The 22,250-nt window shown below is 43.7% G+C and overlaps 3 protein-coding genes across 4 annotated transcripts; 1 reads left to right on the top strand and 2 right to left on the bottom strand.

The window, feature by feature from the left end:
• Positions 1-230: 230 nt before the first annotated feature.
• On the bottom strand, positions 231-4,031 carry trim35-13 (tripartite motif containing 35-13). The gene is made up of 6 exons (XM_061749218.1): positions 3,650-4,031; positions 2,621-2,716; positions 2,263-2,493; positions 2,142-2,164; positions 1,951-2,069; positions 231-912 (listed from the first exon to the last, which is right to left on the bottom strand). The coding sequence occupies exons 1-6, from the start codon at positions 3,857-3,859 to the stop codon at positions 377-379; spliced, it is 1,215 nt and encodes a 404-aa protein (XP_061605202.1). The 5' UTR covers positions 3,860-4,031; the 3' UTR covers positions 231-376.
• Positions 4,032-7,518: 3,487 nt separating this feature from the next.
• vac14 (vac14 homolog (S. cerevisiae)) lies at positions 7,519-11,651 on the bottom strand. Its single transcript, XM_061749192.1, has one exon. The coding sequence runs from the start codon at positions 11,590-11,592 to the stop codon at positions 9,253-9,255; it is 2,340 nt and encodes a 779-aa protein (XP_061605176.1). The 5' UTR covers positions 11,593-11,651; the 3' UTR covers positions 7,519-9,252.
• Positions 11,652-11,937: 286 nt separating this feature from the next.
• LOC133465966 (zinc finger and BTB domain-containing protein 24) lies at positions 11,938-22,216 on the top strand. 2 transcript variants are annotated; one of them, XM_061749194.1, is made up of 7 exons: positions 11,956-12,404; positions 14,128-14,237; positions 14,330-14,583; positions 14,690-14,804; positions 16,489-16,600; positions 17,933-18,283; positions 19,311-19,828. In XM_061749194.1, the coding sequence occupies exons 1-7, from the start codon at positions 12,137-12,139 to the stop codon at positions 19,694-19,696; spliced, it is 1,596 nt and encodes a 531-aa protein (XP_061605178.1). In that variant the 5' UTR covers positions 11,956-12,136; the 3' UTR covers positions 19,697-19,828. The 2 variants fall into 2 exon arrangements, with proteins under 2 accessions (XP_061605179.1, XP_061605178.1); XM_061749195.1 differs by lacking the exons at positions 17,933-18,283; positions 19,311-19,828 and adding an exon at positions 19,986-22,216 and having other exon boundaries at positions 11,938-12,404.
• The last annotated feature ends 34 nt before the right edge of the window (positions 22,217-22,250 follow it).

Genomic DNA, 22,250 nt, shown 5'->3' with positions numbered 1-22,250 from the left:
CAAGTGGCAGCTCATAATTTGAAAACCGCGTATAGTGAAAATGCGTGGATAGTTGATGACCATTCAAGTGCATTTTCTTTCTTTTTAACCCCCAAAAAATCTTTTATTAGCGGGGATCATCCGCCAATACACATATTCGGGGTTGGGAAAGTATTAAAACTTGGGGGGAAAAAATTAAAGTTCATGTAATTTTGCAGCCCTACTGTATATAAATGAAAAGTCAATACGAGTGCATTTTTCCACTTTATTGTAAATGCCACACTGTGGCTGACGCTGCATTCCCACATTTGTCCCTTGTTTAAGAACAAAGACTTGATTCTTCGTTCGATTCGGGAGCTATTCTAGCTCTGAGTTGGTGGTCATACATGAGGAGGAATCAGTCGGTCGAAAGAGTCAATTTAGCGGGCAGGATTGTCAGCGGGTGTTCTTTGCAGGCCGTGCAAAAGTAAGGAAAGGCTTTGGGCGTGATGATGTCGGTGAAGGTGTAGAGCGGCTCCCTTTCCGGGGGGCTGTAAAAGGCCACCTTGCCTCGGTCCATGTCCAACAGCACCTTGATCACGTCCGGCTTGGCCTTAAGGTTGAGCGACTCCCACGGCGCCGTGCAGGCCTTGTGCTCGCCGTTGCGGAAGCGTATGGTCCAGAAGCCCTCGGCGGGCGTCAGCACGTGCTTACCCTTACGGTTGATGGACTCGCTGGCCACGCCCACCACCCAGTAAGTGTTGTCCTTCACCTCCACGCTCCAGCTGTGGCGGCCCGACGTGTAGCCCTCGGCGCCGAGCATCTCGGCGCTGATGTCGAAGCGCTCCGGGTTGTTGGGGAGCTTGAAGGTCTCCGCGGTGTTCTGCACCGCCGTCAGGTCCTCGGACATGACGAAGCAGTTGGCGGCCGTGTTGGGATCCACAATGACGGGACCTCGGAGAGGACACGTTTGTTATTCATCAATTTTCTTGCGCCATGTCGTATCACATGAGCTTTTGACAACAAAAATTACGTTTATGGGCAGGAAGCAAGATATAGATGGCCACCGCTGAGCCTTACCAGTACAGTATATACAGTAGTGTATATCTATATATGTTTATGATTTAATTTGTACCTGTGTCTAAAAGGTGACGTCTGGAGAGTCTCTGTCTCTATATTAGAGTACTATCAATGAGTGTGCCGGTCATCTTAAATATCCACACTTTCTTTTATTTCTCGCCCGCCTCCTTTCTTTGTATCCTTGTAGTATACGGCGTTACAGCGACCTGGGCAATCAGCTTCTTGCTTGACAATTGTGACATGTTTGTGTTTCAATTCAAGGGAAAGAAAAAAATACAACAGTGGTTCTCAAACCTTTTACACCAAGTACAACCTCAAAAAAGATTTCGCTCTGCAGGTACCACCATAATAACCAACATTAAAATATATTACCATGGTATGCTAATTTAGTAATAGTAGTAAGTGTTGATCGAAATAAATATTTTATTCCCTAAAAAATGTATTTAATTATTGTAAGCCACTGTAACATTATGCACAGTTTGTTACATTAGCTGTATGTAAATATAATAAAAGAAAAAAATAAGTAATTCAATTGAAATGGAATTTATCAAAGAAAAATTGTACTTAACCTTGTACTTATTTGTAAGTGTATTATAATTGTACAATTAGTATAATGATACTTGTATGAATGTTTAAGAACAAACCGTTTTTAAATATTAAATGCAAATGTACTGTAATTAAAAGTTAAATATAACTGAACTTCCAAAAATGTACAGTACATGAAAAGTAGCAAAAAAAATTACACAGGTTGTACTCATAGCTACGAGCGTCATCGTGATATGTTTGAGGTGTGCGGGTGTGAGTCGCCGACTGTAATTTGTTTGTGATAGTCGAGTTTAGTCGTGTTGGGCCGCGTCGCTCTGTGTGAGGTGACCACCTTAATACGTTTGCTATTTCCGGTAAGTAACTCACTATATTTGACTATTTTCTTCATCTTCTCCCACACTTGGTACTTAAGGGTGCCAATATGCTTGGCCACGTCAATCAGAGCACCAGACATCCCTTCGGGCTCGAAGGAGTTGATCCACGTTCTGCAAACACGTTGATAATTAGCTATAGTCATATCCAGTTTTATTCATAACAGTAACCAGTGTGAGGCTCACCTCCTTATTGTGTCCTTGTAATTCTGCAAACGACAATAAACAGAACAGTTCTCAAAGTTGTTGAGGGGGGAGCAATTCAAAGCAGGAAAATGAAACTTGTTTCAATGTTGGCTGTCCCTACCTTAAGGAAGGGGATATCTTGCGTTTGCATCTCCTGCTCCACCAGGCGGATCACGTTAGAGAGCGAGGCCAACTCTTGGTCCAGCTCCTCGATCCTCTGCTGGATCATCAGGCTCTTGTGAGCCTCCTCAGCCTTCAGGGAGGACAGCCTGGCCGCCTCCTGCTCCCTCAGGAAGAGCTGCAGCGCCTCGAATTCCGTCTTGATCTGCGTTTCCGTGTGCTCAACCTGGCTCTGCGTACAAGAAGAGATGTGCCTCATTACTGGGGCCCAGAAGAAAAAGCTCTTTTCAGCTATGAATACCTTTAGGTATTGATCATACCGTTTAACTCAACGTACAGTATGTGCATTTGGACAGTACCTTGATGTGCTCCTTCATGTCCTCGCACACAATTTTGGCCTGCTCGTACTGCTTTAACGTCTCCTTCAAAGGCAGCAGGGCACCCTTCAGCTCTTCCTATATGGAAGTCAGTAGACAGCAAGGTCAATATGCGGCAGGTGGCGCGGCAGCGAAGCTGTCTGCTCAATATGCCGTCTGGATCGTCAACGCACAATGCGGACGGTGGCGCCAAATAAATGGGTCACATCTGTGTGGAAGGCTCAAGCGCGGCCCGATGACAAGCGTCAGGCTGAACTCGCGCTGCTTGGGCCAAGCTAGTATTCTTTTCACATTAGTAGGCGCAGGTCTCTCATTCTCGGGGGAGGCCCAACAGGCAGAATGGGATGAGCTATCATAAATTTAAAAAAACAAAAAACCTGAGCAGTGGCTCGAGTTTCAGGACACCAGCAGCCACAGTAAACCCAAAAATATCAATCTATTATTAGAATCGGCATCATCTCTGATAACCATCAACATGCATGTTAAAGAAACTCCATGGCTATGTGATAAATGCTACATACAGTACATATAACAAAATAAACTACTATATCCTGTGCGTGAAAACAAATTATTCATGTCAATGATTTTTAAAAATCATTATAAAAAAATGAAATAAGAAAATATAAAAACAAAGAAATCAAATAAATATAATGAAATCAAAAATGAAATAATGACTAACCAAGTAAAAACACAAATAATGAGGAATAAGTAATAATAATTATAATGTAAAAAATATTTAATTCTGAAAAATGATAGTAAAATCCAAAACAAAAGAACAAATACAATTAAGTAAAAATGCAAACTGTAATAAAATCAAAAGCAAAAAAAATAAAAAATAAAAATGCATATCATTAAAATAATAACGAATAATTGAGTCCACGCCTAGTAGTTCAACATGTATCTTCTTAACCTAACAGTATATGCATAAAATGTTAGGTTGCTGTTATACATACAGATTATGAAATCCCATTTTCGTTGTCGATGAATGCAATCAAAGTGTGCCAGGCTTACCTTACAGTCATGAGCCCCCTCACCAATGGGATAGAGCCTGTGTCCTCGGTGGTCCGCGGCCTTCCCGCACACGCCGCAGATGGGCTCCAGGTCCTCCAAGCAGAAGAGCGTGAGCTTCTCCCCGTGCTCGCTGCACGCATCGGGGTCGCTCTTACCCCTGTTGCCTGACGTGAAGGCCTCGCGGGCCCTCTGCAGCACCATTTGATCCATGGAGGGAACGGGAATCTGGGGCCGCCGTCGCCGCCTTGCGTCCTGCCCAGCTGTCGTCCTGGGAAGCCTGCGAGAGAGCCAATGTGGCCGCTACGACTTTGGGCTGAAGAGGTCACCCTCTAAGTGAGGTGGTCGTCTGGCGCCCATGAGCAAGGCACGGGCCCGCCCCCCCCCCCCCCCCCCCCCCCCAGGTCCCCACACACCCCTAAATACCAGACAACCTCCGTTTTTAAGCCCCGAAATAAGTGTTAAGACCCCAGCTCTCGCGGGCATATCTCATGTCGGCCAGCCTTGTTCGACTATGCGTGTTGGACGTTCTCAAATAAACACCGTATGTCTAAATAAAACGACGAGCCTTTGCTCACGAGGTAGTGTGTCAGGGCATGACAGTGGAGGGACGAATTGATGACGCTGGAATATTTGCCATGATCGCCTCAGTGATATTGGAGAAGAGTGATGAAAAAGATGGCGAAGCGCAACACGGCACTCTCGGCTCATATGATGCACACATTAATAGGGATTTATTCACTGTAGGTGAAATGTGCTACGAATATGTGAGCATTAACAAATATTGTATACAGTATATTTACACACAGTAGTAAAATTATTAAGATGTCCTTTATTGAGGTGTTATAGCAGTTTAAAATATAATCATAATTTTAAAAGAACAATCAGGGTAATATTTTTTTATTGATAATATACCCCTTAAGGTGCAGCGCCTCCTGTTTCTCGAGACCAAACTGTCACAGTAAATCAAAAGGTTTTAGTCTGATTTACCAACAATAAATTATTAAAATATTGTTTAAAAATATTTTATATAATTTAAAACAAAAATCAATAAAATTGAAATTAAACTAAAAACAATCATACTGCTCAGGTATTATTGACACTATAAGAGGCATATTAACATGATAGTTTTAAAAAAAAAAAAAGCTGCAAAATTGTGATGATTTTGATTATAAGCCAAAAGATTTTTCAAACATATTTTATATTACAGTTCAATTTGGAAAATAAAAAAAAACATTAGGTCTAAGAAATCTAATATCTAATTTGAAAATTAATAAATATGGACTGCTATTTGGAAATATTCATTATTCCTTCCATGTTGACCAAATATTTAATGATTTGTCTCTTTTTTTTTTTTTTTTTTAATACCACAAAAACATGGAACTTGAACAGGGGTGTGCTGACTTTTCATATCCACCGCAAATGAGGTCAACAAAATATGACAAGCACCTCTAGGTACTGTGCAATGCAGTTGTATACCCTTTAAAATTACAACGACAAATAACTAAATGATTACCACTCTGAAAGTGTCAAGTCAAAGCAGAACACTCGTTTCGGATCACCGATGTATTACTGTCCTGATCCAAAATGTAATGCAGTATTTTGTTGTGGAAGCAGATTACTAGCACTGACGCACTACCTAAAATAGGACGCGAACATGTGGCGATAGGAAGCTTGGTGGGAAATTCAAACCTACCAGTAGTGGAGTGTAGAAAATACAAAATGCTATTTAAGGACTTGCTCGCGGCTTTAAAACCAGGCAGGTGAAGCAAAAACAATGCACGGTGTTGTCCTCTATAAACTATTTAGTGCTAACTTTAGATGCTGCACTTGTTTCTATCGGGCCTACGCCGGTGCCAAACGCATGCCGATGTGATGACACTCAAGTCGTGGAAGCCTTCCACAGTGCGTGTGTGCTTCTAGTGCATTCTGCCGGCGAAAGCCTCATCTGCACTCATCCTCACGGACCAAATTAGTCGTCTCGTCCGCACAAGTAACGGGGGAGAGGTTCAGCGTTCATGTAGGGGAGGCGCTAACTGATGGTAGTCAACAGATGCCTGCATACGCACGCACACGTGCACAGTACTGTACGTACTGGGATTAGGGGTACAGTACGTCCCCCAGGCGGTCGCCCTGTTAACATGCATTCGTGTGTTTTAGTTACACTACTTTTTTTTTTTATATAAAGCCAGAGACCATATTTTGTCATTGGTGTCACACTAAGGCAGTAGAACCGTCCAGTAGAACCAATCAGCAAATTGAACTAGTATGCACTGATGGAAGCTAGATTGATTGATTGATACAGTGGGTATAAAAAGTCTCCGCACCCCTGTTCAATTGCCACATTTTTGTGGTATTAAAAAAAATAAATACAAATGAGACGAAGATGAATCATTTCAAAACTTTCCCCACCATTAATGTGACCTAAAAGCTGTGCAACTCCACCTTTTCATTAATTTTGGAAGGATGTCCAGTTCTTGGTAATGCCACTGTTGTGCCATATTGTCATGACTTGATGATGACTGTCTTCACTTTGTTCCGTGGTATATTTAAAGCCTTGGAAATTCCTTTGTACCCTTCTCCTGACTGCTACCTTTCATCAATGAGATCCCTTTGATTCCGATGATGTAAGTGGAGGCAGAACCTCACCTGCACCATGAAGTGTAAATATTAGAAAGTCATGATGATTACCAGCAAATTAAATTCCTTTCAATTTTAGTTGTGTTGTCTGTGATTGCGAATGACTTTCTATTTGATTCCAATAATGTCCATGATATCATTGCTGGATTTGCGTGTTTCCTGTTGAAATATGTTGGCGAGACACAAAGTGCAACAGCGAGTAGCCAGCCTCACCTCAGATTGCGCCATCCCTCACTAACTGGTTGAGGAGGCGTGCATTGGAAGTGCTTTTTTCTGTCTCGCTTTACGGCTCCAGTATAACATTTTCAGACACTTTTAATATGCACTCTAATGTCAGTCTAATGTATTTAATGTTTGTGTTACATATTTAGGTTTGCAGATCACGTAAAACAGCAGATAAAAAGCCTGAGGTGAGGCAGACAGTACTCTGCCTCACTGAAGGGGGCGTACGAGAGCACACAGGCTCACTCTGGAGCCATTCTTCTACACAGATGCTCATAAATGTGTAAATCTTGACTCTTGCCAGTGGCTCATCAGCCATAAACTTAACCGCACGTCACCGGTGCAGACCATGGCTTGTGCTGTAAGATGTGACTACATAAATGTCAGGAAAAGCCTACTAGAGCTGCACTTTATTTTGGGTTACTCATAGGCCCTTTAAATGGTGGCAGGGACAGACAGCCCCACTCGTCCGCCTGTGAAATTCAATGCAGCGGTGGCAACGTTCACACTCACCAGCCACAGAATACGACATTAGAAACAATCCAAAAGATTTTTCATACAGACATGAGGTAAAAAAAAAAAAAAAAAAAAGTGTAACTGGATATAAAAAGTCTACACACCCCTGTTCAAATGTCATCTTTTTGTGATGTAAAAGATTAATTAATTTTTTATATCCACTGTACGAGTTTCACTTTTCACATTGAACTGAAATAAATGGACTTTTCTACAATATTCCAATTTATTGACAAAAATATTACATTAGTATTGAGTAAAAAACTAAATAACATCGCAATGGAGTGTTAACTATTCCCTTTTGAGACTTAATGAATGATGTCCTAGTCAAGGTGTTAAATTCATGAGAAAATAATGAACGCAAGTAGCTAGGGGCTGAATGTAACTCAGACTTCTTAGAAAAAGACGACTATTGAGCAAACCAGAACTTGTTCTTCCTCTTTTTCCAGAATTTTGTTTACTATTTGATAAAGAAGAAAGAGCACTTTAGTCATTGCCCAGAGTCCAGCTTTATTGATGATTCTCCGCACGAATGACGACAGAAACAGTGCAAAGCTCAAAGAAATATACTACGATTAAAAAAAGAAAAACAAACAGTGGATGTTATGCCAGCTGGAGTAGAAAATCCAGCCGTGTGCTTCACGACAAAAGGCACGTCAAGAATGTATGTCACGTCTTAACAGGAAGAGTCAAGCAGGGTCAAACATGTGACGCTTTTGGATGTGACTCACATGACAATAAATCGACAAAATGTACTCTTTAAATAACCAAAGTGGACTACTTGACACGAAATGTGTGTTGGTTTCGCTTGAAATTAACAGAACTATTAAAGAAGAAAAAAATAAAATTACAATTCAAGAAGAAAAATAAATACATATACTGTACCGCCTGACAGGAAAACATGATTATTGTGTTATGGCAGTTAGCAGTTTGTTAATTTACAAATAGCAGCGGTTTAAGACTTCGTCACACTAATATTAAGGCAACTTAATTTTAAGAAATTGTTTTCAGTCAATACACCACTGCAAAGCACTATAATAAACATCTTGAAAAAATTTATTATGCCAGTGAATGTATTTTCTTGGTAACATTTAGTACAAAAAAAAAAAACACTGATAGGAAAATTACGAAGGAGTATATTATGACTACACTGAAAAGAAAACAAATTACATTTAGCTGTAAGCATCAAAATTATAGAGGGGAAAAAAAATTCTTTCTAGCAAAAGCTTGAAGGTTTTGCGCTAACTGACTTTACAAGGATAAGTTTGTGTATTTTTAGGTTAAATTTGTAGTATTAGGACAATAAAGGCAGATTTTTCAAGGGAAAAGTTATACATTTTTCAGATAAAAGTGGTATAATTTTGAGATTAGGAGAATAAAGTAATGTTTGAGAAAATAGTTGTATATTTGAGGTAAACCATGGTATAGATTTAAGATTAAAGTCGTAATATTGCTAGAATAAAGACTGATATTTTCAAGAAAAAAGTAAAAAAAAAAAAAAATCCTATTTGAACAAGTGCATTTTAAAATCTGCCCACACGTAATATATGCGCTGAGCCAAGTTCAGCTATATTTTTAGAGCACTTTTTTGGAAAAGAAAAAAAAAACTGCAGCTAGTAACAAAGTGCTTTACATAAATGAGATCAAGAATAACGTTTTTTTTCTGCTGTACAATATATGCTGTCCAACTTTTTGTCTACAAACTTTATTCTCGCAAGATTCCAATTTATCTTGCAGTATGTATTTTTTTTCTTTTCACTGTGGCCCTAATACTCCTTCATAGAAAGTACATGATGGTGTCAGCACTACTTTTCATGACGACGTTTTTCCCCTTCATTAAAAAAAAAAAAAAAAAAAAAAAAAAAACATCTAGAAAAATGTAACTTGTGACCAGAGTGCATTAAAAGTCCTTTTTAACATAACATATTCACGTCAATAGTGATTAGCACATTTGCATCACAGTTCTGAGGTTGTAGGTTCGAAACTCTGCTTCAGCATTCCTGTGTTAATTCTGTATTTTCTTAGTGAAGACTAAATTGTCCGTAAGTGTGAATGTTTTTTGTTGTTTTTTTTGTCCATATGTGCCCCGCGTGTGATGGCTGACCAGTCCAGGGTTAGATAACGGATGGATTGGATACATTCTCGTCATGCCAGTGTATGGATAAACTGATAATATTTACATTTGGTCCCAATAATCTCACCGTTTCAACGTTTTCCAGTATGGGGCAGGCTCACATCAGCTTCCTGTCGGGCAGCTCGGCCACGCGCCCCGAGCGCTGGTGGCGCACCTCCAGGTGTTTGCCCTGCACGCAGTCGAAGTGGCGCAGCAGCTCGCCGTAGTCCACGTGGGCGTGCGGGGCTCGCTCGCAGGCCGCCACGCCTCGCTCCTTGGCGTCGCCGCGCTCGGACCCGTCCACCGTCCGCATGAGCTCCGGGTTGGGCACGCATTGCAGGCGGTGGGAGAGCAGCTGGAAGGCCTGGCTCTGCGGCAGAAGCATCAGCAGCCCGTACAGCGCCTTGATCAGGTACGGGTTGCCCTCCACGTCCAGGAGCTGCAGACGCAGGTAGGTGAAGATTGGGCTCTCCACCAGCTGCACCAGCTTGTCCACCTCCATCAGGAAGTCCACCGTCACCTCCAGCCCACCGAATTTCTGGATGAGGTCATAGGCGTGCTTGTAGTTCTGCGTGAGGAAGCAGAGCGACACGGTAGCGACGGGGTTGTGGCACCACGAGCGGTACAGGCAGCAGAAGAGCGCGCAGTTCTCGGCCGTGCGGAGGTCCTTCAGCTGGTTGCGCAGCTGGAAGAGCTCGGCCGACGTGAGCAGGATGGTGTTGAGCGTCTGCACCATGGTGGAGGCGAACTTCAGGTCCTCTTCCTTGAGGAGGATGTCCGCCATGGAGTGGAAGATGTTCTCGGCGTGGAGGAGCAGGCACAGCTGGCGGATGATGAACGCCCCCCGGCTTTCCAGGAGCTTCCTCTCGACGCTGAAGCGTTTCAGGAGGTTGATCATGAATTTGTAGAAGTATGAATTCATGCTCGGGGTGGACGGGGAGGATTCGGCGCCGCCGGTCTTTCCCGCCTTGTCCGGCACCTTGAGCGCCGGCCCGCTGTCAACCCCGTCGCAGGTCGCCGCCGGGTCCATCTGCCCGGCGGGCGACGAGGCGATCTCTGCCAGCACCTCCAGATCTTTGAGGATCACCTCGTCCGACTCGTCCGAGAGGGTTTTGAGAAGCATGGGGAAGAGGCTGTCGGTGTGGCGGAACATCTTACGCGGCGTCTTGATGTAGAGGTGGTAAAGCCACTTCAGCACGGCGATGCGCGTCATCATGCCCGTGGAGGCGTCGTGGAGGTGGCGGTCCAGCACCTGCACGATGCCGTCCAGGTCTAGAGTCACGTGAGACCTATCGATGCTCGCCGGGGCGAAGAAGCTGATGTTGCTGAAGCCCGCCGCTTCCTGCGAGGCGTTGAGCGTGTCGCCGTCGTCCTTGTCTTCTCTCGCCGGCGACTTGACGTTTCCGCTTCTCTCGTCGTCTTCGTCGTCGTCGTCCTCGGGGGTGACGAGCTTCATCAAGCTGTAGTTGCATGCGCTCGCCGCCTCCTTGGTGTTCTTCTTCCGGTCGTCGTAGGAGAGGCAGGGCAGCACGGCGGTGAGGATCCCGGACGAGTAAGGCAGCACTGCCCGGCCCGCCAGCTGGATGAACTCCCTCATCCACGTCATGGCGGTCAGCTGGATGAGGTCGTTGGTCAACTTGCTCTCGTCCGCCACCTGGCAGTGGATGACCAGGATGTTGGCCATCTCGGCGAACTTCACGCTGGACGGCGTCTTCTTGATCTCCTTCAGGAACTCGCCGAGCACCACCTCACACGTCCGGCGGATCTCCTTGCTGTTGTCCCCCAGGATCTGGAAGAGGCCGTCCAGGATCTCGGGGAGGTAGTCCAGCAAGTTGATGTCGGGTACGGACTCCAGGACGTGGATCCAGGAGATGATGAACTGCCGGGCGTACTGGTTATTGGAGTAAATGCGCTCCCTTAGTAGAGGGACAAACGCGACGAGGTCGAACTTGTTGCTTTCGGTCACAATGTCCTTCAGGAGTCGGTCCAAAAGTTCCGAGCCGCTCTTGACGTTCGGGTCGGGATCTGCTGCAAGCTTGCTCAGCCCATCAAAAAGCAGGTTGAAGTGGGCCAGCACGGCTCCCCTGGCCACTTTGACGATATTATAGAGCGCCTCGCAGGCGTAGTAACGCAGGCGGCTGTCGGAGTCGTTAAAACAAGTGAGGACCGGCTCGATGAGCTCCTTCAGGTACAGACCCGAGTCCTTGCCCAGCGCGATGGAGCACGCAGCCAGGCCGATCAGTCCCCCCTTGCGGCTGTGCGGGTGTTGAGACAGCGCGAACTCCGAGGCCAGGATCTGGATGACGTGACGGATCTGAGTGGAGTTGTTCTGCGCCACGAACTCGCGCACCAGCTTCTCGATTTCCAGGGCCGCCACTTTCCGCTTCTCGTACAGTTTATCATTGAGAGCCCGGACGATGTTGGGCGTTAGCGGTGAAAAGTCCTTCTCCGTGTTCATGATGGCGACGGCGTTTGGAATCAAAGTCGTTGATGTGTCTCCCGTTAAACGTTAAGGAAAGCGCGAGAAAACGCGAGGAAAACGCTGCATTAGGATAAATTATAACAGATAGCCAGGCGGCAAGAGAACCAGGAAGCGCCGAGTAAATGCGACGCAGCTGACCGGTGGCTTCCGGCGGAAGATATTACGTCACGAACCCATTAGCGAACAGCATTAATTTATTATTTTTATTCGAATGAAGGAAACTAAATGAATACATGAAATAAATTTAATAATGTATTTTATTTATATTTTCTTGCATTATTTCTTGTTCTCACACACACAATAAATACAATCGAAGAAGAAGACGCCGTACGTCACGTCTGTTCTTAACCCGATTGGTTCCGCTTGATTTAAGGGGAAGTGCTTCTTCCTCTCGTCACCTCCACTCGCTTTTTAATTTTGTTTTTTTTTTAAACTCTAAAGCACTTTTAGTTTTCATATCTACACACCATTTTCGACACAAACGGGCGTTTTCCAAAACACACACGCGTTTTCGGAAGCGATGGAGCCCAACATATCGCTTCATTCCAAGCTTTCATCCATCATGGAGACGATGGCCGAGTCCGCCATGGCTGAGCTATGCAAGGCGGTGGACGAGGACACGGTCGAGCTGCGTTTGGAACTGTCCCGGCTCCAAACGCTCAACTCGGCCCTGACGGAGAAGGTCGACACGCTGGAGTGCGAGCTGACCGCGGCCAGGAGCGACGCGCCCGGCCTGCTTCGGAGCCACCGCACCGTCGCCATTCAGACCGACGACGACGACGTTAATGGTAGCTTTTCGTTTGTTTGCCATGTACGCTCGCTTGACACGACATTAGGTACACCTTCTGAATCGGAAATCATTAGATTGTCAGTAATATTGCCAGTGATGATGGTAATTAATTAAAGAACAATATTAGGTGTTAATACAAATTGTAAACGGTGTATGGAATGTAGTCGGTTACAATTGCGCTGTTGAAAAAATAGTTGTGCAACTATTTGAATCACTTTTTCCAAGTAATATAACTACAGTAATCACATTTGATTACATTTTGATTTACTTAATTTTGTATGAATGCATCAACGGAAACCTTGGATGGTTCCTCAAAAAAAAAAAGTGGATAAAAACCACAGAAACCTTTTCAGAGGGAGCGATATGAAAATAAAAGGCGACTTTTGCAGGTATTTCTCAAACGTAACTAAAGTTGTAATAATGGAAATCTCGTTACATGTAATTAGTTAATCCCCAACACTTTATTTAAATCATTGTAGACAATTGTGTGTCCCAAAATAAATACAATCTGTTATATCGTGTGTACCTTGACTAATGACGAAACGAGTTTTTTCGGATTACGAACTGTTTTTGCTTTTTGTTGAGTCAAAGTCTGAGTTACTCGGGATCTTCAGATTTGCATAAAAAAATGTGATCGTCAGCAAGCTTACCTTGCTGCTGGGGACATTCAGAGACAGAACATTGTGGTGCTGAGATATTACATTAAACTTTTGTTTTCACTGGAACCATAGCTGATTTGATGAGCCGTTTGCAGTTTCACAGGCCGTGTATACCGTTGATTTTTGCTTTTTCCAACATACAGTAATGATTACTTTATAAAACCAGATGATTTCTGTACATTCTCTTTTTTTGTTTCTATACAATGCATTGCTTTTTTTGTGTGTGTGTGGGGGGGGGCAGTAAAATACTGTATGCGAACAAAAATTGTGGTAGTTTTTGAGGGTCTGGAAAGGATAAATGACTGAATGTGCAATAAAATACAAGCATAAAATGTATGGAAAATACAGTACAGTATTGTTGCGTCTGTGTTTTAGATGTGTGCCCTTAAGAGGTACCTGGTATAAGGTATATTTCTCTGCTGCTGCTTACAGGACACTAGCACACACACAGTAGCTTTAGTTAGTTAAAACTGACCACACTATGTTATGAACACACACACACGGCCTACAGACTTATGATAACATTGAGGCTGAGAACAGGCAAGAACTGGTTTGATAAAGAGCCACTGAGGGGGCTGTTATCTTAAAAGAAGACTCACTCGTCTTCCGGATCCCACGAGAGAAGGAAGAGAGTCCAGCGCTGTATAAAAAAGTGCATCGGCGACTATGGCTGTCCTTTCCCACATACGAGGACATTACAGTCGTAAAAGTAATACGAAAAAAATCTGCAACACAGTGTACCCTGCTTTAGCAGTTACCCCGTGAACAGCAATTATAAAAGATGACCATAATTTGCGGTGTAATTCATTGTACAACAACCCAACGCACAAATTATTTTTCCACCATACCAGTTGTTATGACATACCACCATACCACTCGCCAGACGCACAAATCACATTTAAAATCAACCTTTCCGTATTCCATGACATGCATAGCTACTAATTTGACACAGAAACAGCCATGTTTTCCCCAACAGCGACGTGGTGACTACTCATTCATGTCGGACATTTAAAAAAAGGACCGAGTTGTTTGACATAATCCATTCTGTCTGCTTTTGTCCAGAGTCCGAGTCTCCAGTCATCAACGGAGTCTTTGGAAAGGACTGGTGCCTTAATCTGTGGAAAGACAGATTCCGTACGAATCAAAAGATAGATGCTCAGCAAGTAGACGATGTGAGTTTCTAATATTCAGAGTGCCTATCATACTATTCATGCTGCAACTGAAATGTTGTTGTTTTCTTGTTTGTTTTTTCCCCTCTCTGCAGGATATGAATGCGTCCATGCCTTTGGAGTCTTTCTCTCCTATTGACGTGCCGGTTTTGGAGAAAGGCGCAGAGTTTTATAGTTTTGAGTCTTTCTCGGAGGCCATCGAAAGCTGGCAGAGGTCCAATTTCGTGGAGCTTTACAAGCGTAGCTCCAGGACCGTGGAGAATGCCAAAAAGCGGGCCAGGAAAAAATCATACAGCGAGAATTTAGTGTTCGCCGAGCTGGACTTTGCGTGCGCTCACGGCAGCAAAGGGTAAATTTGGACGACCGTTACCACCGAAATGAGCCCCGTAACAGATCAGATTAAGATTGTGATCTTCTGGGTATATTGTATATAAATGTCTTTTTTTTCTTTTTAGTCCTGATGTGAAACGTTGTCCGTTCACCATCAAAGTGCGAGTCACACCTGATGGACGGAAGCTCTACATAAAGGACATCAGTCCTGGAAATTGCCACAACCACGAGCTCTCCCAGGTACGGCTATTAGCCATGTGATGATGTAATTAATGTAGACCGAGTGAAAATGATTAGTACGCTTTGTCTACAATGAAAGTACTGAATTTACTCAAAACAGTGGCCTTTATAAAAGGCTCCGTCCGCTATGTCAAATAAACGCCTGGTTCTCTCTGCAGCCGGCTAAATAAATGACTATGGCCACTATTTGAGGTAATCAGGCTAATACTCGTCCAAGGAGTTTTGTAGATGGATACTTTTCCATGGGAATATATGACTTTTTTTGCAGCAAACTGTGTGTGAAAAAATGTGTGTCTATTTATTTACCGGATTGGATTACAGTTTAACACACCAATCAATTGTGACCCCAAAAAATGAAGAGGAGTCACATTTTAGAATTGCTTGGATGCATGTCTTGCTTGTGCCCAAACAAAATGGTAATTAGTTTGTTAAGCTGTGTTTACATTATGTTCACAGCGGCCCTGTTTCAGGCCACCGTGGACAAAACAGGATTGTGGAGAGACAACGCAGTGGGGTGGGGGGGGGGTGTAACTTGCCGTGGGTGCCTTTTTAAACTGTCAAAATGCCGAGGCAGTCACGGTGCGGATGAGAAACCTAGTCGGCTGTAGTAAAACGGGGTGAACGCGCTTAAACCTGACAGTACATAAGAGGGCGTGTGCTTAATTTACCTATTTCCCACTCTGAAATACCTGTTTTCAAAGTTGTGAGTGAGTGAGAGAATATACATTTTGTGTACTTGAATAACTCTGCCATCGTCTCTTTTGCATGTTTTGGTACGACATATGGATCAGCGAGTTAGTTGTTGACAAAAACTAATATTATCGGAGCTTTATGAAGCGTATACATGTGCCCACCCCACGCTGACGCCGATTCTGTAGTCGGGTCAATGCAGCGGAGCGTCGTCCAACTCCGCCAGGCCACAAACGTGCTCCAAAGCTACCCGGTGGCCATGTTTCATCCGTAAAAGGCCTTGACAGCACGTGAGCGTTGTGATGTATCCCATCAGAACGTGACGGGCTGCAGCCGTGGTAAACCACGGGCTGAAATGTTGTGCACCTTTGAGTCTCTGGGACGAAAGCAGTCCCCATCTCCCCACGAGAAAACACGAAAAAATGCATACGTTTCAGGAAAATGGGGCTGCCGTGCCCGCCGGGAACATAATATAAACGTTGCCTCACAGTTTTTTGGGACATTTCCGGTGACTTCCCATTATTCCCATGGAAAGTGTCCAATTGAACGGTTCCAAAATTCCATGTAAGGTTAGTAACACACACAAAAAAAGGCAAGTTTATTTATATAGACCTTAAACACAAAAGAGTAACAAAGGGCTTCACAAGCCCACAGTTCACTGATGACGACGAGTAGTGCGTGGTCATGGGATCAACTATGTTGGTTACCAAAATGTTACTACCAGCAGTTTGTGATAGCTTCCTTCGGCCTCCGTGAACCCGGAAGTTAAGCCAATTCACAACAGAAGTAAAAGTTATCTCAAGGCACTTTCCACTCTCACTCACTCCCGGCGCCATCATCCCCGACCTCCCAACCGCCAATGTCGAGCAGTTAAATATGAAGGGGCAGCGGCACCTCCACAAACAAGGAGCACCGATTGCAGAAGAGAGAAAGACAAAAAGAAGTAGGATTTTCATCAAAAACAGATTTTCATTCCAGTTGTTCCATTTGGCAGGCTGTGTTGACCGGGTCCGACCCCGAACACGTCGATGTGATTCAGGTCAAAGTTGAAGATTATTTGGAGGGCGCTGGTGGCAGCTTCGCCCAGGAAACACTCAGTCAAGAAAGTAAGTGAAGCCAGTCGTCCACTGTCTTAAACAGTGCACACACACGCAAACACACACACAGAGCAATTTTTAACATCTTAGCTGATTTTTTATTATTATTATTTTTTTTAAATGTGAGAGACCCCACAAATGACAACGGGAAACAACTCATGAGTGTCTTCTTACTATCCTTATAGTGTGTGATGTATTTGATGACAACACAGCACACCACGCACGTAACCATATCTCCACAGACGTTTACGTGTGTCCAGATGTCTGTTGTAGTACCACGATGGACCTTTGAGAGGCAGCATGGTTCCACAAGGCATCCACACTGCCGGAAAATGCAAAGAAGAAGAAAGAGTAGTAGTAGAAAAAGAAAAAGTGAGACAAGATTGATGTTGCAACTCCTTGTTATTTGAATTGTGATGATGTATTATACAAACACTCAACACAACCGGTTACTCCTCTATTTCGGTCGCTTCCTCTCTGGCTATCATTCCGTTCAACTCGGTGTTGACCACACTTATAAAGATTTACTATGGTAAATATGGAACAGGTTTATCGTTTACAATTGTTTCCCAACCAGCTCAGGGAGGAAAAAACCGCTCTTAACATACCCCAGGATAATCACTCAGGATAATCTTTTAGAGACAGCAGCTAATCAGTTCTTTGCTGATTTTGATCGGGGGTAGGGAGGGATCTCTCTTAGCACACCGCACACCACCGGATAATCACTCAGGATCAGGATTATCTTTCAGAGACATTTGATGATCGGTCCTTTGCTAACTTTGGTCAGAAGAGAGGAAAAAATACTCAAATTCCGCCCGATAATTATTGTGTGTACCCTGCTTTACTGGAAAATTACCACCCTGCTTTCACCAAGCACTTTGCTTCAGTTGTGTTTTTGTTTCCATTGTCAAAAGTTTAAAAGGGTTAAGAATTTCCTTGAACGTGTGATTGTCAGTTAATCGTGTCTTGAAGAAATGGATGCAAAACAAAGTCCACTTCTTAATAGCCACAAGCTGAGTTTGTGGTATGACCAATTAAAAACATGACCTCAGTTTAAGGCCTGCATCTACACTGACCTCCTCGACAGCACGGAAGCAGGATTTCAGAACTCTCAGAGTGAGATTCTCCCAGCCCATCAAAACAGAATTGAGTTTAATAAATCGATAAAAATCGATTTATTGATGCCCATGGTCCATCATGAAATTTTTTTCTACCCTAGTCAGTTGACAAGAGTCAACAATTCTCTGCTCAACAAGAACCTGTAAAAAAAAAAAAAAAAATGTAGCTAAACGGAGAGAGAATTAAATATTGTTTATGTTGCCTTTTTCCGGCCAACATCAGCACACAACAGCGCACCCTGGGCTTTCCAGGAGGTGCAGACCTTCCTCGGTATCCTTGCCGAAGAGGAGGTGCAGCGGGAGCTCGTTGGCGCGGTTCGGAACAGGAGGGTTTTCCAGCTGGTCTCGCAGCGGATGGCCGCCGAGGGTTTCCAGCGGACGTGCGGTCAGTGCCAGATGAAGTGCAAGAAGCTGCGCTGCGAGTACCGCAAAATAAAAGAGAAGAACAGGACCAAAGCGTGGAGGTGGTTCAAGTTGGTGGACGCCGTATACGGTCGTAGGCCGGCGATAAAGGACCGGGCGCAGAAACGCGTGGACACGGCCACTCTGCTGGAGGCCATGATGGAGTCTGTCGGTAAGTTTTCCTTACCACTAGCTTTGTGCTCTTTACTGTAGACTTGACTGACAAATTTATTAGATGCGCAAATTTGAGCCTGATTAGCCAAATTGTCCGGTGTGACGTGTGGCATTTTGCTGGACAGCGTCAATTGCTTTCGGGTGGGAGAAATGAGTGTGTGAAACTTTACAACCGTGTCCCAACTATTTCGCCTCCGTTAGTGATCTGACACTTCCTCCCAAAGTGAAATATTGCTGGGAGGAATTTGTCCCGTCTTTCTCTGTCCGCGTTACAGAAGGTTGATCAACTTCCTATTTCTTCCTCCCATGGGAAATAATGGAACTTGAATTGCCACCCATAAAACGATTTGCACAGGCAGCATTTTAACTGTAAAAACAAGTTTCACGTGTACCACTTTCCTAAGCTTTGTGTATATTTTTCCTGAAAATGAACTCCAAAACTCCCACAAATGGTATGCGAAAGAATCACTGAATTAAATGTTCAAACTGCGCATAACGTTACTATATATTTTTTTTTTGTTATCCCGAACAGTAAATATCTTAAGTCCACTTCAGTTGTATTTAACGCTTACGTACAGAACATTTGCATACAGTCTTTTTGAACTTTGTTTTCAAACATTTATTTAAATACAATATTAATTTAACTTCCATGTGCAATACATTTCAATTGGATTATTCAGATAGTTTTTTTTCAGTGTCTATATTTAAGTGCAGTGTTAATGTTCAAAAAATGGATAATGTTACAGTGGCTTACTTTAATAATAAATTGACTTTAGGAATAAAACCTCTGCCTCTTTTTTTGATCAACAGTTAGTTACACTTACTTACTTATTATGCTAATATATTTTTAATGTTGGTCATTTTGGTGGTACTTGGAGAGCTAAGTATTTTTCATTTGGTTTTGAAAAAGAAAACTAATGTTCCATATTAAAAATGTAAAAGAATGGGAGGGGGGGGGGGGGGGGGGAGTGTACATATTGACTATATGTCCTGGTATATAACGCGTCATTTGTGCCACTTTTCAGTGGAGGATCTCGACTCCGGCTGCAGCAACAACAACATCCAGCTCGTTTCTGTCGGCGAGCCGCTAACTTCACCAAGCAGTTCACCGTCGAGGACCTCGACGCCGGCAGAACCAGAACCGGGACCCTCGGCCCGGATGGCCCCTCGACGCGTATCTTCCCGAAAAAGGAAGAGGGTCTACCGCGACGTCACCGACACGCTGGAGGAGATGTCGACAGCGGCTTGGAAGCTGGAGGAGATGCACGAACGGCGCCTCCAGATGTACATGGAGGACGCCCACGAGGCCAAGAGGCAGGAGGCCCAACTTATCAGACAGAAACTCGGCCGGTCGGCGGCCGTCAACGATGCCTTTTTCGGCGTCGTTCACTCCCGACTCAAACCGGAATAATTCCAATGAACTGCTCCACAAAATGTGGCTAATCATCACAAATCCCTCCTCTGTTGTTTTGATACGTTGTATGTTGTACATGTTCCATAGAAAGTTGTTAAACGGGCTCCAATAATAAACTTCGTAACAGTTTCCAAGCCTTATGTTTTGTAATAACTGTCTTCACAAAATGTTAGAAATCATAGCATTTTGCATTTATTTATTATTCGTCCTCCAAATACCGTTTCTCGCGTGATGCGTTGAAGGACAGTCAGACAATTAGGCATATTCCTATTTTGTGTTTCAACAGACGACGACAACGACGACGAACGCTTCTCGGAGGAAGTTGAGCAGACGCCAGCGTGGCTGGAGGACATGTCGCTGGACTCGGACAGTAAGAATCATTACGATAATAATGGGACCGAAGAACAATCTGTGCAGTCGAGTACCGGTACAGAGGACGACTGTTACGAATATGTCATTGAAGATGGGGAGAACAAGCTGACGGTACAAGCAAGCTCGAGCGGCGGGGGCGGCGGAAAGAAATACATTTGTTTACGATGCAACATTGTGTTCTACAACCCGAACACCCTGATGATCCACCAGAGAGCCCACCAGCCCTACTGGTGCGACGTGTGCAAGGAGCAATTCGGGACCAAGAGCCAGTTCAAGCACCACAAGTGCGACCTGGTCCCCAACAAGTGCCGCCTGTGCGGGAAGACTTGGGCCAGCCAGTCGGCCCTGCGGACCCACATGGTGGTGCACACGGGGGACAAACGTTTCGTGTGCCGCTTCTGCGGGCAGAGGTTCGCGCAGAAGGGCAGCATGAGGAGTCACCTGATCCGATCGCACATGGGCTGCGGCGAATGCGGAATGACGTTCGACGCCAAGACGCAACTCCTACACCATTTGTTGAAACATAAGATGCGTGCCATTTAGGGAGCGGGGGAGGGAGGGGGGGCATATTGAGGGGAAATTGACTTTAGGTTTGTACAGTGTGAGAAGTGGTTAGCACCGCCGCCTCACAGTATGGAGGTTGGGGGTTTGAATCCTGGCTCCGGCTTCCTCCCACGTTCCAAAAACAAGCATGTTCGGTTCATTGAAGCCGAAATCGGGGGTGTCCAAGCAGAACAATCAAAGGACATTCTTTGACGTTATTAAACACGTTAAAAAACATTTTTGGGGTAGTAATTATATATCATTATTATTCAGAGAATCTGCTACTTTTTGTTAAAGGTGATAAGGCAAATAGTTTTGGATTTTTCATGTTTTTGGGGTGGTCGACAGCCGTATCCCACTAAAATAGTTCGGCTCCTGCCTGAGCAGGTCTCCCATTTTCAGAACGAAAACCAGCATTCTGTAATACACCCGACAATATTTCAAGCAGTTTTTAACTTGAGGATCATTGTTAATAGTTCATGTGATATGTTCACAAATTCAGACCTTGACACAGCAGAAAGTGGAGGAAAATATTCTTGCTTCTGAAACGCTGTTATCTTTTTTTCCGGCTCATAAAGAGAGATATTGTTACTTTTATTTGTAAATTGTTTGTTTACATGTCTAGAAAAGCTCTATATAAAGCTTTTATTGTTAGTAGTAGTATCCATAGCTTGATTAATCAAACACTAATCAGTTATCCAATTTATCGACTGTTTTGATGATCGGTTATCATTTAGTCGTGGCTTACCTTAAAATTGTCCAAATCCTCAGAATTTGAGCCTCTCATGACTAGATATTTTCTGATATCTCTAATCCTCAAAAATTGCAGACTGATTGTCTGTTTCATCAAAAAAAAAAAAAAAAAAATTGACGAACATCTGCTTTTACCGTGGAAAACATTGATCAACATTTTTTATACTGAAAATGTTACAGACCGAACCAGTAACTGAATCATTGTTTTGTTTCTGCATTTTCTGCACTGTCAATTTGAAATATCCTGGTTTTTTTTAATTAAGGGATGGAAAATGTTTTGTTTAATGTGACTCATCTGTCAATTAAAAAAAATAATCGACAGATTGATTATTAAATGAACTGTTAGTTGCACCCCTAGTGGTAATAGTTGTCAGGTGTGTTGCACACACACACTTTTTCAACACCCACTCCCCCGCGAGCTGTAGTTTGGACACCCCTGCTCTAAATTGTCCGTAGGTGTGAATGTGAGTGTGCATGCTTGCTTGTCTATGTGTGCCTTGCAATTGGTGGGCGACCAGTTGTCTCACCCAAAATCAGCTAGGATAGGCTCAAGCTCACCTGCAACTCTTAACGGGGACAAGCGCTATAGAAAATGGATGGATGAATGGATTCGGTGGCTTGGCGAAAGACAGGACAAGCCCCCTTCAAAACCAGCAGATTTCAACAGAGCTGTAAACAGCGAGTGGAAAGTGTACTGTTGTTGCATATATAAAATTGCATACATCTTAAATCTTCTAGTTTTTGTTTCAAGCTTTAAAACGTATATTAGTCAGATTTCATCTTCACAATAGTCATCAGCCTTCAGTTGGGTGTTAAGAGGTTTATTAAATAAAACATTGCTCAAAAATACAGTCAGAGTGTGCTTTGTTCTGAAATAAAGAAT

The sequence above is a fragment of the Phyllopteryx taeniolatus genome, chromosome 16 (genome assembly GCF_024500385.1).
Source record: "Phyllopteryx taeniolatus isolate TA_2022b chromosome 16, UOR_Ptae_1.2, whole genome shotgun sequence".
In the NCBI taxonomy this organism is placed as follows: Eukaryota; Metazoa; Chordata; class Actinopteri; order Syngnathiformes; family Syngnathidae; genus Phyllopteryx; species Phyllopteryx taeniolatus.
Note: the sequence above shows the minus strand (reverse complement) of the source record. Positions and strands in the feature narration are given on the sequence as shown.